This window comes from Pan troglodytes, chromosome 7, assembly GCF_028858775.2.
Source record: "Pan troglodytes isolate AG18354 chromosome 7, NHGRI_mPanTro3-v2.0_pri, whole genome shotgun sequence".
In the NCBI taxonomy this organism is placed as follows: Eukaryota; Metazoa; Chordata; class Mammalia; order Primates; family Hominidae; genus Pan; species Pan troglodytes.
The window spans coordinates 130,114,920-130,136,064 of record NC_072405.2 but is presented as its reverse complement, the minus strand read 5'-3'; the positions used below and the strand labels follow the sequence as shown (position 1 = coordinate 130,136,064).

The following is a 21,145-nucleotide window of genomic DNA, read 5'->3' as shown; positions in this document are numbered from 1 at the left end:
CAGGGGAAATGTTTAAAATGGAGTGTGGGCTCCAGGAGAATGGTTATCTGTGAAGTGGTGGGGAGAGAGCAAGAAGCAAGGAGTGAGAAGCTAGATGACCCGAGGGGCTTGCAGTTATGCCAGTGGCTAAGGGCGGCAGAGATTGAAGACTTGTAGAGGTTAATGGGTCTGAATGTTTCAGGCAGGTGTAGGTTAGAGCCCTAGGTGGTGGCAGAGGCCTGATGGTACAAGGAGACTGGGCTTTTCCTATCTTCCTGAAATACATTTCATCATTCTATTATTGTTACCAGAGTTTAGAAAACCAGATTCTGTTCTTATGTCCCACCCAAGTAGCAGTTGACAGTACTTTCTTTAATCTTTTGTTTTGTAGTTGTCTTCGTTCTAAATCTTATCTTTCAGCTGATCCAAGCTCATTTAAATTTAGAATGGTCATTGGATGACAGATATGCTAATTAAAAGGAATTCTGGTCTTCCTACAGCAGCTCATAGTTTACACCTTTAAACACAGAATCTTTATCAACTTTATTTTGGCCTTTGTTCTTTTGTTCTCTGTGTTTCTAACTCACAGATATGTGCAGATTGTTCTAATTTAAGAGTGTATGGCTCTCCTCTTACTTGGGAATTGAGAACAAAGGGGCTACAGAATCTCTAGGCTTTCTTGAGCGGTTGGACTAAATGTTACCTAAAAACAATTCTTGCATATTATTTAAAACCCTTGTACCCACAGGCATTATGGCATAGTGGGAATTGTTTGGAATTATTTAGTTGTGTCTGAATCTCTAGTCTCTACTTATTACTGACCTACTTTTTTTGCCTTTGTTATCTTATCTGTAAAAAGTTAACTTTTTTAAATACTGTACAGTAGTATTTGTAGCTTCTCTGTAGAAAGTATAAAGTAGTACTTGTCTCTTAGAGTTGGTATTAGGATTAGAGGGAACATAGGAAAGTATCTAGTGTAATGTCTGGTACATGGTAGCAGCCATTATAATCTAGTCCTCTGTGGTTGCTGTCTGAATTTTGTCTTAGATATTTCTGTTATAGCCTCTGAAATTTTTCTCTTCACGTTGGAGTCCTGAAATATTGCTATTTCATGCTGTCCCTTGTTTTATGTTTGAGTACATCAATTTTCAACCCAGGATATTAAAATCAATTAACATATATTCTGTGTTTCATCTGTTCGTCTTTCCCATTAATTGAATACAAGAGGGTGGTGGGCAGTCTGTATTTAACTGTTTTTCATGTGTTGGATACAGAGACATTGCTACCATACAGCTAACATGGTAGAACTACATATGGCCTCTGGACTACTTGATAGGAAGTGATTGAACACTGTGATGTATTTGCTGCTCCTGGATATGGCAGCAGATTTTTCCTACTTGCCTTGGTATCTTTTGTAGCTCTTGCTGTTTTACCTGTCCTAATTTACTCATGAGCAGAAACTCATACTTGTTAGCTTCAGTGGTATAATTTTTTACCCCTTTTTTTTTTCTGCCATGTTCTTTCACTCATCAGCCTTCTGGTTTTGATTCCCTTTCTGCTCTGTCATTTTTTTATTCTTCCCTTTTTAGGGCCTAGTCTGTTTAGAAATTCTGGTTTTTGAGCATAGCGAGCCCTTTTACTTTTTTCTGACTGCCTAATTTTCACTGATAGTGAATATGAACCACCAGGATGATAAAGTATACATAACTCACACCCATTCAGTCACTAGGACAATCATGTTTGAAATTAAGATACTTGGAGAGCATATGTATGTATGTAGCTATTTGGGATTTTGTCTCTGGAGTATAATATGTGTACAAGTGGTGAAAATAAAAGAAATATATTCTGAAACATACCAGTCTTTATAATGAAGTTGTTATTCTCTATCTTTACAGGGATTTGTGGAACTGACTATATTTCCCACAGTTGCAAACTTGAATAGAATCAAGTTGAACAGCAAACAGTGTAGAATATACCGAGTAAGGATCAATGATTTAGAGGCTGCTTTTATTTATAATGACCCAACCTTGGAAGTTTGTCACAGTGAATCAAAACAGTAAGTTATGCACTTTAAAAGCCACTATTTTTAACAGTTTTGAAAAAATGTTTTTAATGATTGGATTAGTTTTTCTCAAAGTATTTTTTTTTTGGATCGTTAATAGGCTTTGAATCCCAATCTTTATCTGTTTTACCACTCTGTACATTTGGTTCAAGTGATTTTGCTAGCTGTGCCTAACGTAGTTACTAAGTTTCCCTTCTTCATGTTAAAACTTTAAGGAAGTATTATCTGGGAACTTTAATTAGATTTTCTTAGTCATTTTTTTTACTTTCAGTGTTTTTCTTAATTATTTACTTCATAAATTTTGAAAGTAATTTTCAGTGGGTTAGATGGTCACTGGAATCTGTAGACCAGAGGCTACTTTAAAATATTCTATAAAATATTCTATAAAAAAGTTTTAGAAAGTAGATAATGAAATTGACTGCATTAAACTATCTTATAAACATATTAGGTCTAAAGTAGCTCGTTTCTTCACCTTAGATAAATACTACATCTATTGAGGCTACTTCTGATTTTTATCATTAAACATATGTTGCTGTTATCAGTTTTATGTTCTACTTTTTCTATTTCATACTTTGTTTCCATTTTCTGTGTGTGTGTGTGTGTGTGGGCTTCATTTTTTGTCATCTTTGTGGTTAAATAATACTCCATTTGCTCAGTGTAGTATAGTTTGTATAATTATTCTCCAGTTTTTTGGCATTTTGCAGTCATAAGTAGTGAGTGAATGTTTTGTCACATACAAATTTTTTTCCCTTTGATTATTTTACTTTTCATTTCTAATGGCTGTTTTCAGTATTTTACCTGATTGTGCCCTAGTATTTAAATGTCTACTGCTTTAAATACTATCAAGTACAGTTGAGGGCACTTGCTTTTTCAAAGCTTTGATAACATTGGGTTATATCATTTCTGTGATTCTTTGTGTTTTGGGGTAGGTTGCCAAAACTTTATCATAAACTTTTTAGTCAAGATGATGTTTTAACTAGTCTAGAGGTATAATGCCTTAAGGCAGCAGTTCTTAAAGTGTGATTCCCAGACAAGCATCAGCATCAACTGGGAACTTGTTCTACAGGCCAGTTCTCAATCAATACCCCAGACCCACTGAATCAGAAATTGTGGGTAGGCTCCTACAGTTTGTGTTTTAACAAGCTTGCCAGGTGATTCTGATACAGACCGAAGCTTGAGAACCACTGCCATAAGCAATTGCAAAGGTTTAGAAGGGAGGCTTATTTTTAGACATATTTATGGTCCCAATAATCATTGGTTTAAAATCTTTCACATTTAGAGAGGAGATACACAAATGGGATTGGAAAAATTCAGGGAACCCTGATTTACTCCTGTAACTTTCCATTTCACAAAGGTGAGTTGTTGAAATTACATTGCTTTTAAAGCCACATTTGTAGAACTGACATAAAAAGACTTATTACAAAATTATCTGCATCCCTTTCCCCCCAAAAACAAAAACTTCTACCTTTGGGGAAGTTAGTATACACTAATAAATGGAAAGGTCACCTGATACAGAGCAGATAGAGGACCCATTACCTTGCCAGAAGGCCAAAATATCCACCCTATCCAGCCTAGAACTCTGCATTTGATAATAGGGTAAGATGCCTGTTTGTCAGTCACAAAAGACAGTGTCTGTACATCTTTTTTACTAATAATTTGTTGTTGCTGCCCAGGTCTCAGGATAATCTGTTAAGTGTAATGACAGGGATCCTGGTCTGTTAAGGAAGCAAGCTTTACTTTGCTCTTTTTATTTTGATAATATTCCCTAAAATTTTTCTCTAGTAATAATGGAAGATGCCTCATTACTTTTAGTGTTCTAAATCAGCAGTTTCATGGAAGACAGTTTTTCCACGGACCAGGGGGGCAGAGGGGGTTTTGGATGAAACTTCCACCTCAGATCATCAGGCATTAGATTCTCATAAGTAGTGTGCGACCTAGATCTCTTGCATGCGCAGTTCACAATAGAGTTTGGGCTCCTATGAGAATCTAGTGCTGCTGGTGATCTGACAGGAGGCAAAGCTCAGAAGGTAATGCTTGCTCACCCACTACTCACCTCCTGCTGTGTGGCCTGGTTCCTAACAGGCCACAGACCTGTATATATATTATATTTATAATATAAAGAATGAAAAGGAAGTTATAAAAGAGAATCTTTTCAAAGGTTAGGCTAGGAAATTGGGAAAGATGGAATGTATTTAAAGTTTTTCATTCAACTAGAACCATAGCTCTGTTGGCCATGGCCACTTAGTAAATGCTTGACTAATAATTGTCTACTATGCTTGACTATCCCTGCTTTTTTGCTTAGCTTTAGAATCTTGATTACTCTTTAAGAGAGGTGATTTTCAATATTTTTGCTTCTGTTTATCCTCTGAATTATTCAAAAAGAATTTGAAATTTATTTTAGAGTTTTATTAGACAAAAGTTTTAGAAAGTAGCTAATGAAATTCGCATGAAGGATAAACAAGTATAGGATGGTGGATACTTACTATTAAGTTACTGCACAATTCCTAGAGGAAAACTGTAGATTTGTGTCTTATATTTCTGATTGCCATAGCAAAGAGGGTTTTTAAGATTCATAAGACATGACAAAAACACACTAATTATTCAGAAGAAATATTATGTTTATTGGCAGTTAGATATGAAAAAGACAAGTGAAAGATGTTATTTTTAAAGAGAACTTTGGGAAAGGCAGATAGCTAAGGCCTTTAGCATGCTCCTAGATGCTTCTGTTACTTATTTCTAAAATAACTTTCTTTCTTTAATGAACCAATAAAGCTAAAACAGAAATTAAATATAGCAGTTTTGAAATTAAAAGTGAAACATCAAATTCCGTGGTAAATTTGATTTTACCATTGATTTTACATACAAATATGTCTTAACACTGAAAGAAGTACTATTTAATCACATTTTCTTATTATTTGTTTTAAAGTTAAGGTGCCATGCCCTCCCTATTTTTGATTTTTGAAAGAGTGTGCTTACAGGCCTGGTGCGGTGGCTTATGCCTGTAATCCCAGCACTCTGGGAGGCCGAGGCGGGCAGATCATGAGGTCAGGAGATCGAGACCATCCTGGCTAACACAGTGAAACCCCATCTCTACTAAAAAAAAAAAAATACAAAAAATTAGCCGGGTGTAGTAGTGGGTGCCTGTAGTCCCAGCTACTTGGGAGGCTGAGGCAGGAGAATGGCGTGAACCTGGGAGGCGGAGCTTGCAGTGAGCCGAGATCGCGCCACTGCACTCCAGCCTGGGCGACAAAGTAAGACTCCGTCTCAAAAAAAAAAAAAAAAAAAGAAAGAGTGTGCTTACAGTGGTTGAGATTCAGCTCCTTTGAACTGTAGAGGAATATAAGGAAAAGAAACACTTGGATAAGAGGCTGAAAGGCATTTCTATCTATTTTATCCAACTGTTAGCTGACATGTTACCTTACGTATACTAACAATTTAAAAACATATTGGTTATGTAACGTGTATAAGCAGCTGTCTTTTTGCTTTACTATTTGTCAATAAAATAATTCAGCACTTGAAGTTTTTCGACATATATTTTGTGTGTGAATCTTATGGATTGTAGATAGATTGTAGATTGTCTCCACAGGAGCTACACTTTGGTGTTTTTGTTTTTGCTGTACTTCTCTTTTCTTAGAAAAAGTTAAATGTAGACTTTGTCAGAGAAACTGTCTCTGTGGATGGGTAACCTAGCTTTTTTTCCTCTTTGTTTTGTTCCTAGATAGGCTTTGCCTCTTTTTCTTTTCTTTTTTTTTTAAGACCAAGTCTCGGCCGGGTGCAGTGGCTCACGCCTTTAATCCCAGCACTTTGGGAGGCCAAGGTGGGCGGATCACGAGGTCAGGGGATCGAGACCATCCTGGCTAACACGGTGAAACCCCGTCTCTACTAAAAATACAAAAAATTAGCTAGGTGTGGTGGCAGGCGCCTGTAGTCCCAGCTACTCTGGAGGCTGAGGCAGGAGAATGGCGTGAATCCAGGAGGTGGAGCTTGCAGTGAGCAGAGATCCAGCCACTGCCCTCCAGCCTGGGCGACAGAGCGAGACTCCCTCTCAAAAAAAAAAAAGACCAAGTCCCGCTCTGTCATCCAGGCTGGAGTGCAATGGTGCAATCTCTGATCACTGCAACCTCCGCCTCCCAGGTTCAAGCGATCCTCCTGCCTCACCCTCCCGAGTAGCTGGGATTACAGGCATGTGCCACCACACCTGGCTAATTTTTGTATCTTTAGTAGAGACAGGGTTTCACCATATTGGTCAGGTTGGTCTCGAACTCATGACCTTGTGATCATGAGTTCGAGATCATGCCTTGTAATCATGAGTTCGAGATCATGCCTGCCTCGGCCTCCCAAAGTTCTGGGATTACAGGCGTGAGCCACTGCACCTGGCCAGGCTTTGCCACTTTGAGAAGCACCCCACCCCGCCCCACTTTTTTTTTTTTTAAAGACAGAATCCTGCTCTGGCGCCCAGGCTGGAGTGCAGTGACACGATCTCGGCTCACTGCAACCTCCACCTCCTGGGTTCAAGCGATTCTCCTGTCTCAGCTTCCCTAGTAGCTGGGACTACAGGCGCGCACCACCACACCCAGCTAATTTTTTTTTTTTTTTTTGTATTTTTGGTAGAGACAGGGTTTCACCACATTGGCCTAGCTGGTCTCGAACTCCTGACCTCGTGATCCGCCTGTCTCAGCCTCCCAGAGTGCTGGGATTACAGGCATGAGCCACCACATCCAGCCGAGAAGCCCTTTTTTATTTTACTTGAAATGTCCCAACTTTTCAGTGTCAAAAATGAGTTTAATTTCCACCAAGGAGGGGCAGCAGAAATGAAATTATCTATTTTAGTATATAAATGAAGTAGTTATCCAGTTATAATGATTTTTTTAAATTGCTGTGGTTTTTTTTTTAAGATTTTGTAGATTCTATATTTTAATGCAGACTTCTACATGGAGTTTAAAATTCTTTCATTAATGTCACATAATAGAAATTGGTAATTCCCTTATTGATTATGGTTAAGTAATAGCAATAGTTTAACTGAGCTACAATGCTGCACTGCCAGTTGGTTTATTAGTATTAGAATTAAGTTATCTTAGAGTTGGAGGGACATTAGAGTTCATTTAGTTTAAACTTCAACATGAAGCCTTACTATTTCATCTTCTACTTGAATACTTCCAGTTCGGCAGGGCTCATAATATGTTTTTCTTAATTTTTTTATTTTTATATTTTTAAAGACAGAGCCTTGCTCTGTCACCCAGGCTGGAATGCAGTGGTGTAATCATAGCTTACTGCAGCCTTGAACTCCTGCACTGAAGCCATCATCTACCTTAGCTTCTCGAGTAGCTGGAACAATATGTGCATGCCACCACGTTCGGTTAATTAATTAATTTTTTATTTTTTACTGGATGCATGGTCTCACTATGTTGCCTAAACTGGTTTTGAACTCCTGGCCTCAAGTGGTCCTTCTGCCTTGGTCTCCCAAAGTGCTGCAATTACAGGCATAAGCCACCATGCTTGGTCCTCATTATATTTTAACACACCCCTTTCATTATTTCTAAATGCTGGAAAGTTCTTTATTACATTGAGCTACAGTTCGTTTTGCCTTAATAGTCACAAACTTAATCCTAATTAAATACATACTTTTCCCCTAAGTTTTCTTATCTTCAGGCTACAGAATTATTGAGATTACTCTCAACCATTCCTCATGTTAGAAACTCTTTCTCAATTTATTTCCATCCTCTTTGTCCTTCTCTGGATAATCTCAGATTTGATACTGTGTTTTCTTAAATGTGGTAATCCCGGAACTCTAGATATGGTTCTTCCTATTTGGACTAATCAGTATTTACATTCCAGTAGATTCCAGTAGATCCATTTTGTCCTTTATCTAGATACAGTATTTCTAGTAGTTGAAACTCATTTGCCTTTTAAAAGTTGTTTTAGGATTAAAAATCACAAACCAAATATCCACTGTCCTCAAGAGAATCACCTAACACCCATAAGGATTCTTGTAGACTCATCGTAAAGGGGTAGCTATTGTTTTATATCAGATAGCAGGAGTAGCTATTCTTTTATATCAGATAAAACACATTAAAGCAACATGAATAGGCATTTGTTAAAAGAAGATATACAAATAGCCAACACATATAAAGAAATTCTCAACATCACTAATGATCAGGGAAATACAAATTAAAACCACAATGACATACACCTTATCCCAGCCAGAATGGCCATTATGAAAAAGTAAAAACAAAACAAAAAAAAACAGATGTTGGCTTGGATATGGTAAAAAGGGAATGCTTATACATTGCTGGTGAGAATGTAAATTAGTACAAGCTGTGTGGAAAACAGTATGGAGAGTTCAAGTAGATCTACCACTTGATCTGGCGTTCTCACTACTGGCTATCTATTAAAAGGAAAATAAGTCCCTATGTCAAAAAAGACACCTACATGTTTATGTTTATTGCAGCACAATTCACAATTGCAAAGATATGGAACCAGCCTAAGTCCACATTAACTGATGAGTGGATAAAGGAAATATGTGTGTATGTGTGTGTGTATGTATACATGTGTGTATATACACACACACATACACCATATATATACACATATACACACACACACACACACACACACCATGGAATACTACTCAGCCATAAAAAAATAATGAAATGTCTTTTGTAGCAACGTGGCTGGAACTGGAGGCCAGTATTCTGAGTGAAGTAACTCGGAAATGGAAAACCAAATACCATATGTTCTCATTTTTTATTTGTATGTTGAAATCTAAACCATCAGATTATTCGAGACTAAGCTATGGGTATGTGAAGACATACAGAGTGATAGAAGTCTGGATATTGGAGACTCAGAAGCAGGGAGGAGGGAGAGATTTAAAAAATGACATATTGGGTGCAATGTACACTACTTGGGCAACAGATACACTAAAATCTCAGACATTCCTATTGTAAAATTCATCTATGTAACCAAAAACCACTTGTACACAAAAAGCTATTGAAATTAAAAAAAAAAAAATGAGGCAGCAATCACATTCGGCTCCTTGTCTTGAGCTATCTATTAATGCCTTGAAACTGCCTGTTATGGCCCAGGTAGTTAGTTAACCTAACAAGGTCACATAGGATGCTATAACTCACACTCTATATATAGCCAATCACTAATCAATGTTATTTCTTTAAACCAGTGAGAATCCCTGACAGACAGTTTTGTGTCAACCCACTTCCTGTCCCTCTTTTTTGTCTTTAAAAACTTGCGTGCAACAAAGTTTAAATGGAGGCCATATCCAAGGTTACTTGGGTGAGTCTTCTGAGCAGCTGTTGTCACTTTGGCTCATGTAAACGCTCTAAATTTTAAAAAAACCAAAAAAGTTGCATTTGTAGTTGGATCAAATTTGAGCTTGTAAGCAGTGAAACTCCTAGGCTTTTTCATAGGAAAACCTGTTAAGGTAGATTTTTCACTCAGCAGCCTTATGTCATGGTTCCAGGTTAAATTTTGTTTTGGTTATTTTTAGAGTCATCCTTGTTCATTGTGGTTTTGGCTTATTACTTTAATTTTTCAGTTTGTGAAAATTTATCGAGCTGTTTACTAGGGCGTGTGTAGCTTTCTGATTTACTTCCATAAAAGTTTACTTCCATAAAAGTTTACTTCTATAAAAAATTTTTTAAATAGAGGGAAAGTTTACAAATAATTGAAACTGAAGTTTTATAAAATCTGCATCTATAGTTTGAAGAGGCAGATGTTCTTTATTTGACAAATGATTATCATATTAATTCAATATGGATATTTAAAATTCTTAGAGAAAATTATATCTATTCCCTTAATTTACTAATTTTTCAATATCTCTCTATAGCATTTCTTCTCTTTAAGTTGCACTTCTGTAAGGAGGATTGAGAGATGGGGATGGTAGAGGTTATAGGGCAAGGACATTAAATATTTTTGTAGTCATTATTATTCTGAAAATTGAAAACATTATAATTTTACACTGTAATTTTTGACTTCTATGAAGTTATTATGAAAGAAAACATTTGATTTGTGTATTGAAATCTAAACCATCAGATTATTTGAGACTGGCTTCCCAGTTGATTCCATTTATAATGACTCACTCATTTTATTTGGACCACTTCACCTTTTCTCAGGAAATGAGGAGATTAAATGAAAATAATTTCCCATAAAAAACTAATTAATATGTAATGTTTAAATCTGGCTTTCTTTTTGTACAATAGTTATTTTATTTTTGCATTTCCCTGATAACTTGGGGTGGAATACAAGTTTTGCAATCATCAAATTTTATGTTTTTGAAATTTTATTGAAAATAAATTATACTCTATAGATAAAATAGTCCTTAAAATTAGATGGTGTGTTAAGTAAGTGCTGACAAGGATTTGGAGCAACTGGCGCTTTCAGATCTTGCTGATGGCAATGCAGAATGGTACAACTCTTCTGAAACAGTTTTGTAGATTTTTAGAAAGTTAAATGTGTTTACCATATGACTCAGTAGTCCCACTGTTAGGTATTTGTACTACAGAGATGAAGCTTATATTCACACAAAAATCTGTACACAAATGTTCATAACAGTTTTATTTCACACTTCCAAAGCTGAAAATAACCTAAATGCCCTTCAGCTGGTCAATGGATCAACAAACTGGTACAGTCTATACAATATAATACCACTCAATGGCAAAAGGATCAAATTATTAATATATGTAACCACTTGGATGAATTTCAAAAACCTAGTGACACAAGCCAGTCTCAAAAGGTAGCATTCTATGTGATTCCATTTATTTAACACAAAGGATAGCATAAGGGACTTTTTGGGGATGGTAGAACTGTTCTATATCCTACTTTTGGTGGTTAACTGAATCTGTACATATGTTAAAATTTGTACAACTGTACACCCCCAAAAAAGTGTTTTTTTAATTGTATGATAATTTAAAAAAACACAGGCATACCTCCTTTATTGTGCTTTGCTCTGTTGTGCCTCGCAGATACTGTTTTTTTTTTTTTTTTTTTTTTTTTTACAAATTGAAGGTTTGTGATAACCTTACATCAAGAAAGTTTATCAGTGCCATTTTTCCAACAACACATGCACATTTCATGTCTCTATGTCACATTTTTGTAATTCTTGCAATATTTCAAACTTTTTCATTATTATATCTGTTAAGGTAATCTGTGATCAGAGATCTTTGATATTACAATTGTAATTGTTTTGGGGATGCCACAGATGGCATCCATATAAGATGGTAAACTTAAATGATAAACATTGTGTGTGTTCTGACTACTCTGTGGACCAGCTGTTCCCTGTCTCTGTCCACCTCCTCGGGCCTCCCTGTTTGCTGAGACACACAATATTGAAATTAGGTCAATTAATAACCCTACAATGGCCTCTGAGCATGCAAGTGAAAGGAAGAGTCTCATATCTCACACTTTAAACCAAAAGCTATAGAAATGGTTAAGCTTAGGGAGGAAGGCCAAAAGCTAGACCTCTTGGCCCCAGTTAGCTAAGTTGTGACTGCAAAGGAAAAGTTCTTGAAGGAAATTAAAAGTACTGCTCCAGTGAATACACAAATGATAAGAAAATGAAACAGTCTTATTGCTGATGTGGAGTAGGTTTTAAAGATCTGGATAGAAAATCAAACCAGCCACACCATCCCTTAAGGCCAAGCCTAATCCAGAGCAAGGCTTAACTCTCTTCAGTTCTGTGAATGCTGAGAGGTGAGGAAGCTGCAGAAGAACATTTTGAAGCTAAGAGAGGCTGGTTCATGAGGTTTAAGAAAAGAAACTTTGTAACATGAAAGTGCAAGGTGAAGCAACAAGTGCTGATGTAGAAGCTGCAGCAAGTTATCCAGAAGATTTAGCTAAGGTTTTTGATGAAGGTTGCTACACTAAGCAACAGATTTTCAATGTAGATGAAACAGCCTTCTACTAGAAGAAGATGCTATCTGGAACTTTCCCAGCTAAAAAGAAGTCAGTGCCTGGCTTCAAAGGACAGGCTGACTCTTTTATTAGGGGCTAATGCAGCTGGGAACTTTAAGTTAAAGCCAGTGCTCATTTACCATTCCAAAAAATCCTATGGCCCTTAACAATTATGCTAAATCTGTTCTTCCTGTTCTCTGTAAATGAAGCAACAGAGCCTGGATGACAACAGGTGTTCACAGTATGGCTTACTGAATTGAATATTTTAAGCCCACTGTTGAGATTACTGGTCAGAAGAAGAGTCCTTTCAATATGGTACTGCTTATTGACAAGACACCTGGTTACCCAAGAGCTCTGATGGAGATGTACTAGGAGATTAATACTGTTTTTATGTGTGCTAACATAACATCTATTCTGCAGCCTATGGATTAAAGAATAATTTCTACTTTCAAGTCTTATTATTTAAGAAATGCATTTCATAAGGCGATAGTTGCCATAGATAGTGATTCCTCTGAGGGATCTGGACAAAGTCAGTTGAAACCCTGAAAAGGATTCACCATTCTGGATGCCATTAAGGACATTCATGATTTAGGGAGGACGTCAAAACATCAACATGAACAAGGGTTTGGAAGAAGTTGATTCCAAACCTCATGGATGACTTTGAGGGGTTTAGAGAAGGAAGTAACTGCAGTTGTGGTAGAAATAGCAATGAAACTAGAATTAGAAGTGGAGCCTAAAGGTAAGACTGAATTGCTGCAGTCTCATGATACAACTTTAATGGATGGAGGAGTTGCTGCTTATGGATGAGCAAAGAAAGTGGTTTCTTGAGATGGGATCTACTGGTGAAGATGCTCTGAATGTTTTTGGAATGTCATTGTTCATTGTCATTGTCAACAATGTTTATTTAACAGAAAGAAATTATTAAAATATATTGAGAAGTCTTTTCACTTCCAGAACTCTGTGCTTTGTAGTTGTTACCTTGAATAGTTGTTAAAGCCATAGTTATATTATATCCTTCCTAACTGGTAGAGAGATTGATGAAGATGGAGAGGGAATGGCCTCTGTCAAGTTAAGAGTCTGTAGCCTTAATGTTTCTTTAATGACTTTTCTCATTTTATTTTTCCTTTAATTATTCCGTAGAATATGTGGAACTTGTCTTTTTATTTTTATTTTTTAATTTTTTTGAGAAAAAGTCTCACTCTGATGCCCAGGTTGGAGTGCAGTGGTGCAATCTCAGCTCACTGCAACTTCCGCCTCCCAGGCTCAAGTGATTCTCGTGCCTCAGCCTCCCGAGTAGCTGGAATTACAGGCATGCACCACCACGCCTGGCTAATTTTTGTGTTTTTAGTAGAGAGGGTTTCGCCATATTGGCCAGGCTGGACTTGAACTCCTGGTCTCAGGTGATCCACCACCTCGGACTCCCAAAGTGCTGGGATTACAGGCATGAGCCACCGTGTCCAGCTAAAACTTGTCTTTTAACTAGATGAAAAAAGTATTAAGTTATGGGAATGTCACTAATTTCACCTTGTGGCTACACCTAACGGCAGGATGGCAGACATAAAGGTGTACAACGAGGATGTGGTCCATGGTGTTTGTGTATTTCATCTTGTATTCTTGCCCTTCCCATTCCATATCTTTTTCCTGTCTTTCATTTCTTTCGTATTTTTTTAAACTAATTTCAGCGAGGAAATGTAATATGTGTATATGTACACATGTAAGTTGCTTTTATGGAGTACAATTTAAAAACCAGTTGAGAACAACATTTTCACGTTTCTGTAAGACTTCATCGTATTGTTTTCATCAAATGGGAAATAAGGTCAGATAACTATGGAACAAATATTTATGTAGTAGTCTCTCCTGACATAGTGAATATAACAGTGAGCCTGCTGAAAATTCTCTGCTTCGTTAAGCTTACATTATGATGCACTAATGGGTGGAGGTAGGTGCTATTACATTTTGAGGAACTGAGTCCCATCCTGATTTGTTTTAGACATCTTAATTTTTGTCAAATTATAAAGCTTGTTGAATCCATTCAATTTTTTGCCACATTGATAGGGAATAATTATTTATTCAGTGCTTCACGTATTCTTTACATTTGTATCAAAAAAGGATAGTGGCTTTGGCATTCCAAAATTAATGAAGAATGTGATAGTCATAATAATAGTCATGTAACTTGGTGAGTAGAATATATATTCTGTTGTATTCATAGATTAATAGTTTTTAACATGGTGAGTAGAGCAAACCATTACTTGGCTAAAGAGTGTTCTTAGAAATTATATAAGAAGATAAAATGCTTACAAATAATTGGTATCAAATGATATTTAAGAAAATGCTCAGAGGCCAGGCATGGTGGCTCATGCCTGTAATCCCAGCACTTTGGGAGGCCAAGGTGAATGGATCACTAGAGGTTAGGAGTTCGAGACCAGCCTGACCAACATGGTGAAACACCATCTCTACTAAAAATATAAAAATTAGCCGGTTGTGGTGGTGGGTGCCTGTAATCCTAGCTACTCGGGAGGCTGAGGGATGAGAATGCTTGAACCTGGAGGTGGAGGTTGCAGTGAGTTGAGATGGTGCCACTGAACTCTGGCCTGGGCAACAGAGTGAGACTTCATCTAAAAAAAAAAAAAAAAAGAAAGAAAGAAAAATGCTTGGTAAGATACATGGCTTATTATTAAAAGTTGGCTCTTTTTTTTTCCCCAGGAGAAACCTCAATTATTTTTCCAATGCTTATGCAGCTGCAGTTAGTGCTGTGGACCCTGATGCAGGAAATGGAGAACTTTGCATTAAGGTTCCATCAGAGCTATGGAAACACGTTGATGGTAAAGCACCAAGAGTATATTGACTGTGCACTAAAATCATGTTAGATTCAGAGACTAGAGAATTTTACATGAGAACTAATGATGCTGGCCAGGCACTGTGCCTCATGCCTGTAATCCCAGCACTTTGGGAGGCTGAGGCGGGTGGATCACCTAAGATCAGGAGTTCAAGACCAGCCTGGCCAACATGGCGAAACCCCATCTCTACTAAAAATACAAAAATTATCCAGGCTTGGTGGGCGCATGTAATCCCAGCTACTCAGGAGGCTGAGGCAGGAGAATTGCTTGAACCCAGGAGGTGGAGATTGCAGTGAGCTGAGATTGCACCCCTGCACTCCAACCTGTGCAACAGAGTGAGACTCCATCTAAAAAAAAAAAAAAAAAAAACGAAAAAACATTAATGATGTCAAAATTGTAAATTAACCAGTTGAAATATACAGAATGGGTTGGAAGCTCTTTTTCTTATTAAGGATCACTGGCTAACAGGATGATATCATTTCAGGGCTGTGAAAAAAGCAATTTATTTCACCGTTGTTTTTTAAAGCAAAAAAAAAATTTTTTTTTGTTTTGTTTGAGACGGAGTTTCGCTCTTGTTGCCCAGGGTGGAGTGCAATGGCGCAATCTTGGCTCACTGCAACCTCTGCCTCCCGAGTTCAAGGAATTCTTCTGCCGCAGCCACCGAGTAGCTAGGATTCCAGTCTCCTGCCACCACGCCTGGCTGATTTTTGTATTTTTAGTAGAGACAGGGTTTCATCATGTTGGCCAGGCTGCTCTCGAACTCCTGACCTCAGGTGATCCACCCTCCTTGGCCTCCCAAAGTGCTGGGATTACAGGCGTGAGCCACTGTGCCTGGCCGTGAAAAATATTTTTAAAAAATCATACAGATAGAACCCGCACAATATCAAATTAGTTTAGAATTATAGCATTTTGTAGCAGGAAAGATCCTGAAAAAATCTGGTTAAATTCCTTCTTTTTACAGAAGAGTAATCTGAAGTCTAATGAGAGTGAGTGACCTGCTGAACTTCACTTAGCAAATTATTGGTGAAGTTAAAGCTAAAACACATGGTTCCTGATACTCAGTCTACAGACTTTTTAAACCTTCTTTGTGTCTTGTGTAAAGTTTTAGCCATTGTAATATTGTATATTAGCTTCCGCCTTGCTTATTTAGCCTTATAAAAATTAATCAAGGAAGTAAAAGAGTCCTTGTTTTGTTTATTGGTTTCCGTTGTGGGTGCTGGGGGCGGGGTAGGGTTTGTGGAGGAACTTACCCTAATTTAGGGGACAGATGTGGAAGTCGTCATTGCATTTTTAGGGTTTGGAGATAGTGCATATGATTGTAATTCTTGGAAGGAAATTAAAATCTTATGAAAGCAACGCAGTTTATAGTGAAGAAATCAAGCATAACAAAAAACGTGATAATAATGCAAATTCTCCAGTGGTGTTCCCTACTCTACCTCTCATCCTTGTACTCCCCAAAGTCACCCAGGGTTAAGTTTGTGGGATAATATAATAAGAGAAAGAACTTGAAAAGTAAGTGTATTAGTCCGTTTTCATGCTGCTGATAAAGACATACCTGAGACTAGGAGGAAAAAGAGGTTTAATGAACTTGTAGTTTGACATGGCTGGGGAGACCTCACAATCTTGGCAGAAGGCAAGGAAGAGCAAGTCATGTCTTATGCAGATGGCTGCCAGCAAAAAGAGAGAGAGAGAGCTTGTGCAGGGCAACTCCCATTTTGAAAACCATCAGATCTTGTGACACTTATTCACTATCACAAGAACAGCAAGGGAAAGACTTGCCCCTGTGATTCAATTACCTCCTACCAGGTCCCTCCCATACCACATGGGAGTTATGGGCGCTGCAAGATGAGATTTGGGTGGGGACACAGAGCCAAACTATATCAGTAAGTTTGGGGTTGGATTTGGAAGGCCTAAGTGTGCAGTGTGGGAGTTTTGGACTTTTTAGGCATTGTACATTGTCAGAAATGTTGAGAGGAGGATATGGCGTAACCAAAGGTGTATTTTGGGAAAATAATACAAGCAATAGTTATAATTGACTGGAGGTAGAAAACCAATAGGGGCAGCCTGTTGAGTTAATATAGGCAGACATATGGTAAAAGTCTAAACTAGGGTAAGTAGTGTGGTTTTTCATATAAATCTCAGTCCTCAATTTCATTTCATGTTCAGCATTAAATCTTTGTCTTTATTATATAGACCACTGTAACTTACTTATGTATCAATGTGTGTATATGTTTATTTGTTGCAGAGTTAAAGGTCCTGAAGATACACATCAATTTTTCTTTGGATCAGCCCAAAGGAGGTCTTCATTTTGTGGTACCCAGTGTAGAGGGAAGTATGGCAGAGAGAGGTGCTCATGTTTTCTCTTGTGGGTATCAAAATTCTACAAGGTAGATTATAAATTCTTAAATATTTCAATTAATTTTTAAATTGCATTTTTTATGTATAGGCAAGACATACATTTGGTGTAAAACAAGAAATACTAGTTTTATTCCCTCCCAAATTTAGACTTCTTTCAAATTACTTTCTGTTAGTCATTCCTCTTAAAAAAAAAAATTTTTTTTTTTTTTTTTCAGACAGTCTTGCTCTGTCACCCTTGTTGGAATGCACTGGGGTGCTATCTCTGCTCATTGCAACCTGTGCCTCCTGGGTTCAAGTGATTCTCATGCCTCAGCCTCCCAAGTAGCTGGTATTACAGGCATTCACCACTACACCTGCCTAATTTTTTATATTTTTAGTACAGATGGGGTTTTACCATGTTGGCCAGAATGGCCTTTAATTCCTTACCTCAAGTGATCCGCCTGCCTCGGCCTCCCAAAGTGCTGGGATTACAGGCATGAGCCACCATGCCCGACCCCTCCTCAATCTTACATCTCCCTTCTTCTCTTTTTCATGTCTACTGTTCTAAAATAATCATCTCACTTGATTCCTTCTTTTTTAAAAACTTTATGTTGAAGTAAAACATACATACAGAAAATTGCACAGAATGTAAAGCTCGATGAATTTTCACAAGTGAACAAGCCTACATAATTTACATCTAGAGACAAAGAATATTACAAGCATTATAGAGACCTCCTCTCACCTGCTTTCATACTCTACTTCCCCACTCCACATTCTACTACTCAACTCTGCTTATTTATTTATTTTTTTTGAAACAGAGTCTCACTCTGTTGTCCAGGCTGGAGTGCAGTGGCATAATCTTGGCTCACTGCAATCCCCACCTCCTGGGTTCCAGTGATTCTCCTACCTATCCTCCTAAGTAGCTGGGACTACAGGCATGTGCCACCACACCTGGCTAATTATTTTATTTTTAGTAGAGATGAGGTTTCGTCATATCTTTAGTAGAGATAGCCTGTTGCACCAGCTGGAGTGCAGTGGCGCAATCTCGGCTCATGCAACCTCCACCTTCCAGGTTCAAGTGATCCTCCTGCCTCAGCCTCTGGAGTAGCTGGGATTACAGGCAGATGCCACATGCCTGGCCAATTTTTGTATTATTAGTAGAGACAGGGTTTCACCATGTTGGCCAGGCTGGTTTCCAACTCCTGACCTCAGGTAATCCACCTGCCTCAGCCTCCCATAGTGCTGGGATTACAGGTGTCAGCCACTGCGCCCAGCCTGTCCTCAGATTATTATAATAACTTCTCTAAACCAGGGATAATGTCTTACATACTTTTGTGCCTCAATACTAAGTACCTACCCTGTCACGTAACACCTTACTGAACTGATGAAAGCTGACTATAAATATTATATCTAACTTAACCAGCACTCAGTTTGAATTTATAGAATACGTTACATACTCCAAAAAAGCAGTTTTATAATTTAATGGAATAAATTCTGAATGTTAGTTATGCTTTATAAAACTTTTTGCTGTGAGCCTTTTTTAGTTTCTAGAAATGAATGCTGCATAAAAACTGACTAATGTGCGTATACAAGTTAAAATTATTTTTTAAAACACTGAAAGCTAAGAATTGCTTAACTCTTTTTAGGGTTTGAACTGATGGTACCACATAATATATTTTCTTAATATTGCCAAATAGTATTTGGAAACATTTTATTTTATCAGATTTTTTTCAGGTTGTACAGTAAAAAGCTTCAGTAGCCAAATAGTTAAAGGTTTTGTTTGTTCATTTTCTAGAAATGCTAAAATAACTTGCATGTGGGGAAAACAATGTAGAGAACTCTTTGAATACATTTTCTATACTGTCAATCTTTTTTCTAGATTTTGGTTCCCTTGTGTTGATTCATACTCTGAATTGTGTACATGGAAATTAGAATTTACAGTAGATGCTGCAATGGTTGCTGTTTCTAATGGCGATTTGGTGGAGACAGTGTATACTCATGATATGAGGAAGAAAACTTTCCATTATATGCTTACCATTCCTACAGCAGCGTCAAATATCTCCTTGGCCATTGGACCATTTGAAATACTGGTAGATCCATACATGCATGAGGTAAGTCAGAGCTCTCCTCTCTTACTCTTCTCCTGGCCCTTTACTGCTTTTAAAAAGATAGATATTGGCAAGGCACGGTGGCTCATGCCTGTAATCCCAGCACTTTGGGAGGCCAAGTTGGGCGGATCACAGGGTCAGAAGATCGAGACCATCCTGGCTAACACAGTAAAACCCTGTCATTACTAAAAATACAAAAAATTAGCCAGGCGTGGTGGTGGGTGCCTGTAGTCTCAGCTACTCGGGAGGCTGAGGCAGGAGAATGGCTTGAACCCGGGAGGCAGAGCTTGTAGTGAGCTGAGATTGTGCCACTGCACTCCAGCCTTGATGACAGAGCGACATCTCAAAAAAAAAAAAAAAAAAAGTAGATATTAATGAAATATTGTCTTCCTTCACTCTTTTTTCAACTATCAAGAATATGACTAGAGAGAAAATGTTTCCTTATCTAATATATATAATGATGTGAATTCTTGAATGAATTTCTTTCAAAATGTTGTATTTAAATTTCAGATTATTTTCCAACAGAGTCTTAGCATTTCAAAAGAGCTTCAGTTATATCTTGATTTAGCATATAGGTAGATTTCTGTAACTAATTTTGTTCATTACTAATGACATCTTTTCATTTATCATGTTTTTGAATGTTGTGGTCCCATCTCTGGAATCTAAAATATTGTAAATTCAAAATTAAAGAGCAAGATTTATTCTCTCTTCAACCTATACAGAGGAAAACAGACAGACAGAGTTAGAAACCTGGTTAGCAAACTCATGAAGACTTCTAGTTTCTTCCCAGCACATATCTTATCACAATTCATTTATCAATTGACAGGCCAAATTACAGTTTTAGGCCTCCCCAAGCATGAGACTTCTGCTGATTAGAAAATGATTTATTAGTTGTTAACTCTCTTCTTTCGTCTTCAATTTAGGTTTATTTTTTAAAAAAGAAATACATAAGCATATAATTTGACCACGTATATCTCCACAGCATTTCTTTTAGTCATGTGAATAAAAATTGAGGGCAGCAGGCTTTCGGTGAGCTCCTCAGTTTGCCTTTTATATTTGCCTTGCTGAAATTCACAGGATTTGTAAAATCACTCATGGAAAAGATTCAGGATATTTTGTGTTGGTTTTGCTTACGTTGTCTTAACAATGACTCTTTTTAAAGGTTTATCCACTAATAAGATTAGCAGTGAACTTTATTGTCTTTGGTAAATGATCAGCTTTAAACATGCTACCTGACTTCAAACTATACTACAAGGCTACAGTAACCAAAACAGCATGGTACTGGTACCAAAACAGAGATATAGACCAATGGAACAGAACAGAGGCCTCAGAAATAATACCACACATCTACAACCATCTGATCTTTGACAAACCTGATAAAAACAAGAAATGGGGAAAGGATTCCCTATTTAATAAATGGTGCTGGGAAAACTGGCTAGCCATATGTAGAAAGCTGAAACTGGATCCCTTCCTTACACCTTATATAAAAGTTAATTCAAGATGGATTAAAGACTTTAATGTTAGACCTAAAACTATAAAAACCCTAGAAGAAAACCTAGGCAGTACCCTTCGGGACATAGGCATGGGCAAGGACTTCTTATCTAAAACACCAAAAGCAATGGCAACAAAAGCCAAAATTGACAAATGGGATCTAATTAAACTAAAGCGTTTCTGCACAGCAAAAGAAACTACCACCAGAGTGAACAGGCAACCTACAGAATTGGAAAAATTTTTGCAATCTACTCATCTGACAAAGGGCTAATATGCAGAATCTACAAAGAAGTCAAATTTACAAGAAAAAAACAACCCCATCAAAAAATGGGCGAAGGATATGAACAGACACTTCTCAAAAGAAGACATTTATGCAGCCAACAGACACATGAAAAAATGCTCATCATCACTGGCCATCAGAGAAATGC

The 21,145-nt window shown here is 37.4% G+C and overlaps 1 protein-coding gene across 7 annotated transcripts in view; it reads left to right on the top strand.

Annotated features, from left to right (window-relative positions):
• The window catches only part of TAF2 (TATA-box binding protein associated factor 2), a 101,641-nt gene that overhangs the window by 11,434 nt on the left and 69,062 nt on the right, over positions 1-21,145 (top strand). For all 7 annotated transcript variants that reach the window (XM_063817365.1, XM_063817363.1, XM_063817364.1 and 4 more), the window contains exons 3-6: positions 1,875-2,035; positions 14,648-14,766; positions 17,027-17,168; positions 18,998-19,229. In XM_063817365.1, the coding sequence (XP_063673435.1) occupies positions 17,116-17,168; positions 18,998-19,229 (285 nt within the window). In that variant the 5' untranslated portion in view covers positions 1,875-2,035; positions 14,648-14,766; positions 17,027-17,115. The remainder of the gene's footprint in view (positions 1-1,874; positions 2,036-14,647; positions 14,767-17,026; positions 17,169-18,997; positions 19,230-21,145) is intronic.